Source organism: Stegodyphus dumicola, chromosome 2 (assembly GCF_044657685.1).
Source record: "Stegodyphus dumicola isolate Sdum_Otavi_A_Nest chromosome 2, ASM4465768v1".
In the NCBI taxonomy this organism is placed as follows: domain Eukaryota; kingdom Metazoa; phylum Arthropoda; class Arachnida; order Araneae; family Eresidae; genus Stegodyphus; species Stegodyphus dumicola.
In genome coordinates, this window is record NC_140769.1 from 218,891,773 (window position 1) to 218,905,277 (window position 13,505).

At 35.1% G+C, this 13,505-nt stretch overlaps 1 protein-coding gene across 1 annotated transcript in view; it reads right to left on the reverse strand.

Annotated features, from left to right (window-relative positions):
• Positions 1-337: 337 nt before the first annotated feature.
• Positions 338-13,505, reverse strand: part of LOC118202204 (uncharacterized) — a 139,469-nt gene continuing 126,301 nt past the window's right edge. The window contains exon 4 of the mRNA XM_085811781.1: positions 338-2,616. Coding sequence (XP_085667907.1) covers positions 871-2,616 — 1,746 coding nt within the window. The 3' untranslated portion in view covers positions 338-870. The remainder of the gene's footprint in view (positions 2,617-13,505) is intronic.

Here is a 13,505-nt window from a genome sequence, read left to right on the forward strand (position 1 = left end):
CCCCTTATAGATATGATCTGCATTGAAAATCTTAATCTGAACTAGCATGTATTCCTTGAAGCCCATGTGCTCTTTTGACTCAACGTACGGGACCATATCAGAAAAAAGGAAACCTTGCTTTATTCCTCCCACTAAGATCCTTGAATGAGCTGTATTAAGACACATGTGTGATCTTTGCTTCCAAAAATGTTCTGAAAAGTACCTGGCAATTTAATCAGTAGCTTGGAGAAGAGGTGAGAAAATTGCATTAACGTCAAGGAAGAGCATATTCTGTGTAAAAACTGTTCTACTTTAGTTGAGCGAAAAAACTTAACCTGTATACCTGATTAATCATGTGTTTTCTAATTTTTACTTTTTTTTTTTTTTTTTTTTTTTTTTTTTTTTAAGGAGTACGACATGTACAACTTTTGTAATATGCAGTAAACTGTTTACATGTTCTGTATTTCTAATTTTCCCATTTCCTGCCTTCCCCGCTTTGAAATGTCTGCCCTAAAATCTTTTTGTTCCTTAACATTTAGAGAACAATTTATTTCTTAAGATTCATATTATATATTGATATAAATAAAATATCAGTTTTATTAACTTATTTAATTTTTTTAAACAATACTGCTGAAGGTAGTTCATAAATATACTAATTGAAGTTGTTCCAAAATGTGCTACTCTAATTCTGAAATATATTTAAAAAAATTAAATTTGCATATTATTTGAATAAAAAAATTATATTCTATAATTTTAAACCACTTAAATATTGTCTATCACATTTATCACAATATAAACATACAAATTGAAACTGGTATGTAGCTAAATAATGCCTAGTAGTTGACAAGATGCAAGCACAGTATGAACTATATCATGACTTAGATCTCATATTCAGTGAAAGTCTTGCAATTGGTTAGACACTTTAGTGTCTGGAGAACTACGTAAGATATCAGTGACAGTTTTTGCAGTTTTTATGGAATCCTTAGATTTGAAAGTATGGCTGAAATATCTATCACTATAAAAATTTGTTTTCATCTTCACAGTACTAACGTAAGGTACTGCTTGCTTACAGTTATTTGTTGGTAATTTTGCTTGAATGTAAGATCCTTGCTGGCGTCCAAATTCACAGTTGTTACGCATGCTACTCTGAATTGGAAAATCGCAAGGTTCCCAAGGACGTCTAGAGGTTTGAGCTGGATCGCTAATTTTTCCGATAGGTAAGCAGTTTGATGCAGTCACAAAACCTTCGACGCCGTGTGGTGTCTGAACATATAGCCAGTCTGATTCTTGGTATAGCGCCGTCACTAATGTACCCATTGGCAAGGAAGTTTGTTGAAATGGCGGTTTGCATCCTATGTGTGAATGTAATCTAGAACACTGCATGACTACCATCGGTACATTAGCTGGAGAGGCTTTCGATGCATTGCATAGCAACCTGTTTGCGTCGATATCTTCGCTAGTCGACGTTTTTACGCAGTAGTTTATTTCTTCAAATTCTTGCTGTTCTTTACGATTTTGGCAAGGGCGGTTGCGGCACATTTCAGTAGAATGCTGTGTACTTTTGTCTAAGAAAAGGTTGTCTGTTTCATGGTTGTTTCGTTGCTTAAGCTGTACTGTATTTGAGTTTTCCCTTACGTCTATAATGTTTTCTAAGCTCCAAGGTGGAAAGCGTTGCGATTTATCTTTCTTTTCTTTATCATCTGGCCAAGTGTTATTCGCTGACTCACCAATTCTTGCTAACCACTCTTGAATGCTTTCTTCGGTCTTAATTTGAGAAATTTCTGATAGTGGGTTATTCATGTCCAGAACATCATTTGTTAGCTTCTTTGATTTGTCATCAAGTTTATCCTTGTTTGTCCTCATGTTCTGAAACTTATCTCGGGCAGTCCTTTGAACTATATGTTGTCTAGATAGATCATTTTTGTTGCCATGACTAAAAAGTGGCTGGGGAAGTATTTCGCTTTTTTTATCACTGATTTTGGTAATTGGTCTCATAAGCGAAAGCGGGAAAGATCGATCTTTAATGTTCCGTTTTGGTTTGGCCATTGTATTAAAATCTACTGGGTTTTCCTGACTATCTATTTGGCCATCTAATTGAAGTTTATCACAACCAGAATGTTCTATCACACAAGAATTAGATTTATCACAGTTTCTTAGAGCATCACCACTTAATTGCCGGTGTCTAAGTACCGACCAAGTAAGACCAGTTTGCTTTTGATCACCAGAATGATTTGTTTCGACCTTCGAAGTATCATTACTGTCATCCGTGCATTTAGATCTGAAATCTATTTTGCACTGTGGAACGTAGTTTGATGTTGGCATATTTAATTGATTCATTTTTATAGGCACGGTATTTTCATCACAGTCTGGGTCTTTCTGACTAGCACTATTGGCATCGACTTCAGGCTCCGATTTTATGTAGTCGCTGGATTGATCATAATGTTCTTTTCTTTCACTTTGGTTGGATGCACATTCCATAGTCTGATCTACGTTTTCGAGGGAGAGATTAGCATCATTTTTGCTTTTGGTAATTTCCAACCAATTTTTTGAAGATAGTCCATAAGCTGGGTTTTCCGTTACTTTTAAATCTAGATCAGCAGACTGTAAATTCACTTCCCACTCGTAAGATGGCAAACTCTGAAAACAGAAAAAAAGGTCTGATTATGCTTATCATTTGAATTTAAAAATTGCCCTTCACAGAAATAATTTTCAGATGTATCAGTTTCTCATTAATATAGTTTAACAAATGAATCTTGTTTTGTTCAGTTTAAAATGTGTGAATCAAAGCAGTCATTCTCTAGACTTTACAGTTTTATAAGATTTCAAAACATCATTTATGTGGTGGATTATTTAATTTAATAAAAACAAGAAATTTGAAAATATTAGGGAATTTATGCTATAGGGTGTATAAAATCTTAAATAACAAATCAGGCAAACTCCGGTTGCTAGAACGGCATTTAAGGCAACAATTATTAACAATTAACTGACTTGCTATATTTGATATATTTGATATATTGCTATATTTGATATATTTGACTTACCATATTTTGATAACTACTTCTACTAGATAATAACCAAGGAGGTTAGAATAGAAGGAGGGAGGGTTCGCATTTTCCTCTACTATCGGGGAGTGAAACTCCACCGAACAAGCGGCGTCCATGTTAGTAACTTCAAAACATTGTATTACGGCAGTGAAACATACGTGTTTTTAAGCTGTTCCGTGCATGTATTTTCCACTAAAAATATGTAAAATTTATAATGAAATGCTTTGCTATTGTTAGTATTTTGTTTTAAAGTTATAAAGATGATATCCGTAATTTGCTACGTACAGAAAACCATTAAGAAATAGTTCGAAATCTAAATGCATGTGCATAACATTAAGGCCTTTAAAAATAATGTTTCTGCATTTTTTCAAGAATTTGTTTAGGTTTTATTAGCAACCTGTTGGGTGTACTTTCCAATTTTTCCTTTAAGAAGTTATATTTCTGATTTATTCACAATACTGTAATTTATTAAAGAATCATTTAAAAAAATTTTAACCTAAAATGAATAGCAGATAATTATCTAAAAAGATAGTCACAGGTTGCTTTTTTTTTTAATGAAAGTTTTAAATAGATTCTTTTCACAACCAACAATCTTATAACAACAAGAAAATAAATATTACTAAAATAAAACAGATTTATGTGAATTCAGTGATTTCAGTTTATGCGCGTTTCATATTCATGAATCTCAAAGAAATTGCCTTGAATTAAGCTGAATTACAGAAATAGACCTATACCTATATTTTTGCATACGTCTTTCCACATGTTCAGTTGTGTAAATATTTTACTTACTTTTATCGCTATACTGTCCACAAATTTAAATTTATGCAAAAGAAATTTTAACAACAGAAGAGTTAGTTTATCTTGATCAAATGCACAAATTATACTCCTAACAGTTCACAAAACTTAAAAATGAATAATAATTAATACATAAAAAAGCATTACTTTGTTTAGCACCTTTACAATTCATAAAAATAGTAACAATTGGTGTCTTACTTTTCATGAAAATTATCAAACGAATTACCTAAAACGTTCAAATTATACAGTTTAAATCCTAGCATACATCATTGTATGTTAAGGAACAAAGATGTCAGCTATAAACAGAAACATTAAAATGTATTTCCCATATTTTGATTATTATTAAATCCTTTCTTCACATCTGGAAAGAATACAACATGACATTGTGATATTTTTTACCTAAGTTATCAAATTACATAAAAAAGAGAAAATCAATACTTACGCGTGAAAAGTAATCCCAGGAATCTTTTTCGAAAATCTGTTTGTGCATCCATATACAACACAAGATGACATTCTTCAAAAAGAAAAGAAAAAAAATATTGCAATTACAGACTTCCTTGCACAAGTCACAGCGATAACAGGAACATGGCTGCCAAGCTTCGCCGTTTGAGTTGAACGTTCCCTCCTTCTATTCTAACCTCCTTGATAATAACTACTACTTTCCCTTCACCTATAGTTTCCGTTTAGTTTCGGAGGTTGTCATGGCTGAAATCAGCAAGGAGTTATCGAGCGCTACCAAGAATAATAAAGATGTTATATATGAAAAAAACTTATTCTTGCTTTTGTTTTTTGCCGTTTAAATTATTATAAAAAAGAACTTTGCAAGCAACTACATTCTTGGTGACCTCGGAATTATTGATAAAAATGTCAGAAAGTGAAGAATCGGCGACTAAAGACGAAATAGCATGGGTAAATGTGAAAATACCTCCCTTTTGGGCTGAAAAGCCAGAGATATGGTTTTATCAACTAGAAGCACAGTTTTCTATTTGTGGAATAACTACCGAGGAAACTAAATTCAACTACTTAGTTTCGCAATTGGAAGCAAAATTTGTTGAAAGTTTTGTGGGATATTATAAGTGACAATAGCAAAACCAAATATACTGCTGCTAAAGAACGTCTCTTGAACACTTTTAAAGAAAGTGAAAATAAATGTTTACAGAGACTGCTAACAGGCATAGACTTGAGAGATAGTACACCTAGTCAACTTTTACAAAAAATGCAAAATCATGCTACTGATGGCATTTCGGATAAAGTTCTTAAAACACTATTTCTGCAGAAAATGCCAGATTCTGTGAGCAATATTTTAATCCTTAGTGATGAAGATATCGAAAAACTGGCTCTAATGGCCGATCGTATCTTCGAAATGCAACCGAAACAAGAACTATACTGTGCCAGCAGTATTGTTTCTCCAGGAGCAGATGCTATTGCTGAATTACGACAACAAATTGCAGCTTTGGATAATAAACTCCAAAAACTAACTGTCACAAGAAATTCTCGTCCTCGCTCAAAAAATAGCAGTCGATCATCTATTGATCGAAGTAAGTCTCGCAGCCGTTATAACCCTAATGTTAAGTACTGTTATTTCCACTTTCGTTATCGGGAAAAGTGTTTTCCTGATAGATGCAAAGCCCCCTGTGCATGAAAAAACCAACTTCCCGGAAAACGAAAATCAGCAGTAAATTTAGCGACAGACTCTGCTGCAGTAAATAAAGAAAATTGCCGTAAATTCCGCTTATTTATCACGGACCAAAAAGAAAAAAAAAAAAAAAAGGTTTAAATTTTCTGGTTGACGGTGGAGCAGAGGTAAGCCTTATTCCTCGTACTTCTAAACACAAACTTATAAGTGACTATAAATTATATGCTGCAAATAATACAGAAATCGATACTTTTGGTACAGAAGTTTTAATTCTTGATCTTGGTTTACGCCGAGAATTTCAATTCCCATTTATTGTAGCAAAAGTTAGTAAACCCATATTAGGTGCAGATTTTTTTAAATAAGTTCAATTTATTGATTGATATAAAACATAAAAGGTTAGTTGATGGTGTGACGAACCTCGCAGTTTATGGTGACATCGCACCTATCTCTATTAATGAAACTGTAAATACAACGCATAGCTTATGTAAATATTCTGATTTATTTGCTATGTATCCTAGTATAACAAAACCAAATTTTCTTATTTCTACTGTAAAGCATAATGTGAAACATCATATTATAACTAATAACTAACTACAACCTGTAAATTGTAAAGCAAGACAATTAGACCCTAAACGGTTGGAAATAGCTAAAAGAGAATTCAAATATATCCTGGACAATAACATAATTAGTCCGTCCAGTTCAAAATGGGCAAGTCCCCTACACATAGTAACAAAGAAAGACGGTTCTTTCCGCCCGTGTGGGGATTACAGAAGACTGAATGATTTAACTGTATCTGATCGTTATCCCATTCCTCGAATTCCAGATTTTCAACATATTTTAACTCATAAAACTATATTTTCACGTTCCACTAGCAGACGAAGATAAAGAAAAAACTGCCATCATCACAACTTTTGGTATTTAACAATTCAATGTCATGAGTTTTGATCTCAAAAATGCCCCCGCAACCTTTCAGAGGTTCATCAATGAAGTTTTTTATGGCCTAGACTTCGTGTTTCCATATTTCGATGATGTGTTGATTGCCTCTTCTTGCGAGGAAGAACATCGTTTACATCTTAAAACAGTTTTCCAACGTTTAGATAAATATGGTCTCCGAATTAATATTAGCAAATCAGTTTTGGGAGTACCTGTAAATAGACTTTGTGGGCTATCAAATATCTGCTGTAGGTTCAAAACCTCTACCTCAAAAATTTAAAGCTATCATAAAATATCCATTGCCAGAAACTATACATCAACTTCGTTCCTTCTTAGGAATGATCAATTTCTATCGTAATTACATAAAAATGCCGCGCAGAAACTCAAGCTTCTCTTCATGAACTTTTGAAAGGATCTACGAAAAAAAAAAAAAAAAAGTTTTGAAAAATGTAAACGAGATATTGCTCAGGTACCGTTGATGGCCTACCCCAATTCGAATACCCTCTGGCACTTCTCACAGATGCATCCGATTTGGCTATTCGGCCAGTTATTCAAGAAAAAGAACCAAATAAAGGGAAGCCTATTGCATTTTTTTTCAAAAAAGCTTAATGATGCCCAGAAAAATTATAGCGCTTACGATCGCGAGCTTTTGGGTATACATTTATCCGTTAAATTTTAACAAACATCATTTCAAACATTTACTTGAAGGCCGCGATTTTACTATTTATACGGATCATAAGCCCTTAACATTTGTTTTTAAGCAAAATAATAACAAAGCCTCTCCCAGACAACTAAGACAGCTATAATATATCTCACAATTCTCTACTAATCTACGCCATGTAAGTGGTCAAAAACAATGTGGTTGCAGACAGCCTATCTAGAATTGAGGACATCGATTCACTTGTTGTCGATTTTGACCTGATAGCAGATACACAAATTAATGATGATGAACTGCAACAGTTGAAATTACATTCCAAATCATTGCATATTAAACAGCACCAAATACCATCAGGAAAACTCTTATATTGCGATACCTCTACTTGTAATATCAGATCATTCATACCTAAAACTTTTCGGATGAAAACATTTAATGCAATTCATGCTTTATCTCACCCTGGAATCCGAAGTACTGTAAAAGAGATTACTAAAAGATTCATTTGGCCGGATATAAAAAAAGATGTTAAACAGTGGGCCCAAACTTGTATCGATTGTCAGAAAAATAAAGTAACTAAACATACAAAATTAGAATATTCTCAATATCAAGCACCAGACGAAAGATTTAGTGTCATGCACATTGATTTAATTGGGCCTTATTCACCTTCTAATGGATACACTTATTATTTGACGTGTATTGATCGGTTTACCTCTTGGGTGGAAGTGGTACCGTTATCAAATATCGCAGCAGAAAGTATAGCAGAGCCTTTTATGAACATTGGATAACACGATTTTGTGTACCTTCTTGTGTTATTACTGACCGAGGAACTCCATTCATTTCAGAACTGTTTCGACAGGGCCGGATTAAGGGTGTCGTAGGCCCTAGGCACTCCAGCAGCGTAGGCCCCGAAATAATAAACATTTTTTAACTGAAATTGACCGCTAATATTAAGTAATAATTTTGTTGTAGATATAAATCCGAAAATGTGATGATGCGGTAAAATAACATTATTTTATTTTGGGATTTTAATGTTTTTATTTTTCATAGAGCCATTTTCAATAGCCATAATTCCAGAATTGAGTTTATCTGCAACAATGCAACTTTTATATCTACCAAATTCCATGCAGAATTCCAGGGTTTTAGTACATGAACATGACAAGACATTAGCCGCCGGGAAAACCTCTCGGACGGGCACATGCGTTTGACACAGGGACAGGGACAGGGAAAAGTGGACGGAGCACCAGAACGTCGTCAGTGACTTTTACAGGTGTTGCTCCGCCGCACTACTGTACCCCGCTGGGCTTTTAGTTGGCCCGCATCGGATGCTAGCCTACCAAGACATTTACATAGTAATTTTACATTAATATTAGACTTACGTATTGAATATACAATTACAAAGACATAGTATACAATTATTGCAAAGAAATTAACCTATCAACAAAAGTTGGATTATGGCAGATTGAAATAACATAATTACTTCGAACATACATACAAACTTTCATTGTACATTGTACTTCATACAAACAATATATTTACATTAGTATATCTAGTTACATCCAATTAAAATAAACATCATTTTAAGGAGCTAATTGAAGATTTTTTTTTTTTTTTTTTTTTTTTTTTTTTTTTTTTTTTTTGTGCATTTTATCATACTTAGTTGAATTACTAAGGCGAATTCTCTTATTAATACATTTCCTTTCATTTTTTTAACTTGTTACACACAAATGCATCAGCACTGAAGTCTCACATTATTATTTTTGTAAATTAATGTATCATAAATACAGAAAATATACATTAGAAAATCACATAATACTTACATTTACACTAATATATCTAATAGAGTCGTATATTATTTACATTATTTTTTAATTAATGATTTAATTATTACACTAATACAGTCCAAATTCTTAATGTAACTATTTTATAAAAACTATTTATACCATATTTAGCCTGTTTCAGACACTTGCAATATTTCTGAAATCTTGCATTATTTTTGCAAGTTGTAGAATAAGAGGTATTTATACAGATGCGATAGCATCTTGACATATGTCTTCTCTTTTATATGCAAAAAGTTTCTTCATAATCAAGGAAACCTTTTGTTGTAAATGAGGTATCGTTAGCATGCATTTAATGTACTCAGGCGTAATTTGTGACCTTCCTTTGCAGTGTAGCTCTTTTGTGAGCTGGCACTTGAAAATATAGTGCTCTGGGTCTCCCTTTTCCCCACATACGCACTTGTCTGATTCGCTCAAATTTCGTGCAAAGTAGTACGTGGGGAAAAGACCATGTCCAGATAAGAATATGTTGATGAAGAAGTTATAAGAGATTGGATCATATGTGGGTTTCTTGTAGAAGTTGAAAAGCCTTCTACCTACTTCTGCATTTTCCCATTCAGTTTGCCATTTTTTTAATGTAATTTTTTTCAACATATGTTTCACATACGATTTAGGGAATGGGACATTGATTGGAGGTAGAGATGGGTCTTGAGCTGCATTTTTAGCAAGCGCATCTGCCCTTTCATTTTGGGCTTGTCCAGCATGCGCTTTTACCCACTTTATTTTTATAGATGTTCTCTTGCGCTGTGATAATAAATCGTAGATATCTTGCACTATTGATGATTTGTTTGTTGCATCATTGACAGCTTTAATTGCCGCTTGGCTATCACTGTAGATGGTAACATATGTTAGATGCTTTTGATGAGACCATAGAATAGCGTGTTTTATGGCTGAAAGCTCAGCTTGGAAAACGCTGTTGTTGTTCCTTTGTCCTTTCCATTCTGTTGTTTCTTGTTCTGAGAGGAGTGCAAAGAACGCGCATCCTACTTCTTCGTTTAACTTTGACCCATCTGTGTACACGACTGGAAATGAAGGTACACTGAGGGTGTCTTCTTTTGTACATATTCTGAGTTTTGCATGTACTGCAGGGTGTCTTAGGTAAGGATTTCGTGGCTGTTCAAAATCAAGGGGGCACAGGTTTTGATCTTCTACCTCTATGTTTTTCTTGAGGTGGAATAACGTGGCTAAGTCTGCATCTTCTTTTGCTTTCAGGTGGAGGGGTGGGATTCCTGTTAATACACAGAGAGCTGCCGTTGAGGTAGTTCTGTATGCTTTTGCTATTTGTAAGAGGAAGGGGCGTTGGATCGAAGCTAAGAGTCTTTTCTTTTTCACTGTCATAGGGTGAGTCCATGCTGATGCCCCGTAGAGGATTATTTTTTCGATCACGGTATTATAGAGAATGTTTTGCATCCTCGACTTGAGGCCCCACGTTGTGCCTTGCATCCTTGCGAAGGCTCTAGAAATAGTTTGGGTCTTCTTCCGAATTTCCATGAGGTGCGGGATCCAAGAAAACTTTTGGTCAATTTTCAATCCGAGGAATTTGATTTCTTTTGAGATCTTGATTCTTCTATTATTGATTTTAATGCAAGGCAGCCTTTGTAGCGATTTGCCCGGTTTTGGAAATAAAATAATATGTGATTTGGGCTCTGAAATTATTAGTTTTTGATTGACGCAGAGGGAATGGAATATGGAGAGAGTCTCGTTACTATTCTTTTCTAGTATGTCTCTTGAATGCCCATTTGTTACAAAGGCCACATCGTCGGCAAAGGCGATGAGCTTTGTATGGTCCGGCCACTTGTAGGAGGTGATATAATTGAAGGTGATGTTCCACAGGTCTGCACTTAGACAAGAGCCCTGTGGACAGCCCCTCGTTATTCTTCTTTCTACTATACAGTTGTTGCTGATGATTATCGTTGCTCTGTTTGTTAGGAAACTATTCATTAGCTTGAATATGTTCCGAGGGCATTTAATGTTGCGCAAGGCTTCAAGGATACCAGGCCACCACACGGAATCAAACGCATTTTTGAGATCCATGCAGAGTACTGCTGTATGGAGAGCTGAAGATTTATTCCTACGGATCTGCTCTTGAAGTTCTACTATCGCATGTGATGTAGATTTGAGAGGTCTGAAGCCGTATTGGTTGGGGCTTATGGTTTCGTTTTTCTCTAAGTGGTGGCGTAATCTGCCCGCGATTGCACGTTCCAAAAGTTTACCTATTGCAGGTAAGAGGTTGATTGGTCTGAAGGCTTCCGGATCCGTAGGATCTTTATTATTTTTCTTGAATAGTATTGTTTGTCCCTGTTTGAGACAATTCGGGAAGACATAAAATTTGAGGCAGAGGTTTAGTAGTTTGTGGAACAGAAAAGGCATTGCGTGGTGAATTATCTTAATAATCCTGTTGTCTAATCCGTCAGGTCCCGGAGCTTTATTATTCGGAAGATACTTAATAATTTTTGAAATTTCTTGTGAGTGGAATTCCACATCGTCTGGAGTATTTGGAGCGGTATTATTGTATCTAATGTCGGAATGTGAGTGGCCATCGTCTTCTGCATTATCTTTTAGGAAAACAACATCTAGAATATTGTTGAGAATCTTTTCAGTGACATTACCAAGCTGGCTGTTACGTGAGAGTTGATCTCTCGAAAGACCGATATGTGCGGGACTAAAAACTTTACTTGTAGCCATTTTATACAGCTGGCCGTATGTATCTTTATTACTACAGCAGTAATTCTTCCAGCTGCGTAATTTTGCTTCAGTTATTTTCTTTTTGTAATTTGCTAATTGTTGCTTGTATTTTATCCATATTTCCATTTTCAACTCTTCCGGAGCACTTTTCATTTTTCTACGAAGGGCCCTTGTATGTTGCTTTTCACGTCTTAATTCCTTTGTCCACCAGTTAGTCTTCGTAATCTTGTTGTTGTTACGGAGTTTAAATGTGTTGGTCGCTGTCTCCTGTACTGTTTTGATAATTGTTTCCATTAAATCATGGACTGCATCGGGTGATGTGCATTTATCTATAAGTTTCTCCGCATACTGAATACATGTGGAGATTTTTCTTCCAAATTGCCTTGCTTTTTGCTTTGAGATTGAAAATCTTCTTAATTTGAGGTCGGGGATTTCTTCTGATAATTCAAATGAGATGTAGTTATGATCTGAGTGTCTTGGATCATCAAGAACTTTCCATTCTTGTATTTTATTGGAGATACTCAATGTTGACAGTGTCAAGTCCGGCCATCCTTTACCATTTGTTGTTTCAAATGTAGGAGTGTCTGAAGAGAGGTTATGTATATACAGATTGTGTGTAGCAATAAAGTCAGCTAATGTATGTCCTCTATTATCTGTATTATTGTAATGCCACATTTGATGGTGAGCATTGAAGTCACCTGTAATCACGTGCTGTGATCTTCTGAGATTACTAAAGATATTTTCTAATGTGTGGAGATTCGGCCCCATATCCTCTCGTGGTGAGCAGTAAATGGAAGTAATTAATAGCTGTTCTGATTTACAGTTAATACTTATCGTCATCACATCTCTATGGCTTAATATAATTGTAGGGGACGATTTGGTATTGGTGACTATAATACTGGCACGTGGGTTAACTAGAGGATCCTTTTCGGTAGATTGAAATATTTGCCAGTGAAGGGGAAGGCATCTAACTTCACCTTTTACGCAATACGGCTCAGTAATGCAAATTACATCATGATTGTTATTTTCAATTACTTCACTAAGTTGTTCTGACGCCTTTTTTCCTCTGCCTAAGTTTATTTGAAGGATTCTAAGCTTGTCCTGTGGAGGCGAATTATTGTGTAAAATTGTCGTAAACAGTTGAGATTGGAGAACTGAAGGGGCGGCGGTAGTACTTGATGGATTCATGTACAGAAAGGGAAGTTTAAATTAACTTAAAAGAAACTAGGTAGTAAGCTAACTATTCTTCTTGCTTTGATGTGTATACTGCAACAGCTTTAATTTTTGAGATATCCCTCTGATATAATGGGCATTTGGGGGAGAATGCAGCATGTGAAGTATTGATGTAGGTTCCATATGTGCAGTTGAACAGTTTACAGTTGATACAATCCGGTACGTCTTCTTTGCAATTCCTTATGGAGTGAGGTCCGCCACAGAAAGCGCAATAAGTCCTAAATTTGCATGCACTACCAGAATGTGAGAAATCTTGGCATCTGTAGCATCTCCTCACACCGTAGAATTCTGCGATTGGGAGAATGCTCCAATTAATTATAATTTTCCTACGTTCAATACATTTTGATAGAGTACGAGGGGAGCATTCGAGAACCCACTTAATGGTGTTGGGGTTTTTGCCTTTTGTGTAAAAGAGAGGTGAAATCTCCTCTTTATCAATCATTAGTTGGTCAACTAGTTCTTCGAGAACTAATTTTGGTGGTAACGTATTCGGGATATTATTGATTGAGATTTTCGGTTTTTTAACCCTTGGTGTTTTTATTTCTATTAAGTTATTTGCTTCTTCGGAAACGTTTATGGCGTTAGTATTATGGCGTTAGTATTGACGGCATTGTTTCTGTATTAATTAAGTCTGTGGTGGAATCATCGCACTGACATGTAACGGCGTGGGAGGGATGCGGAATACATATCGGAAACGGAACATCGCTTAC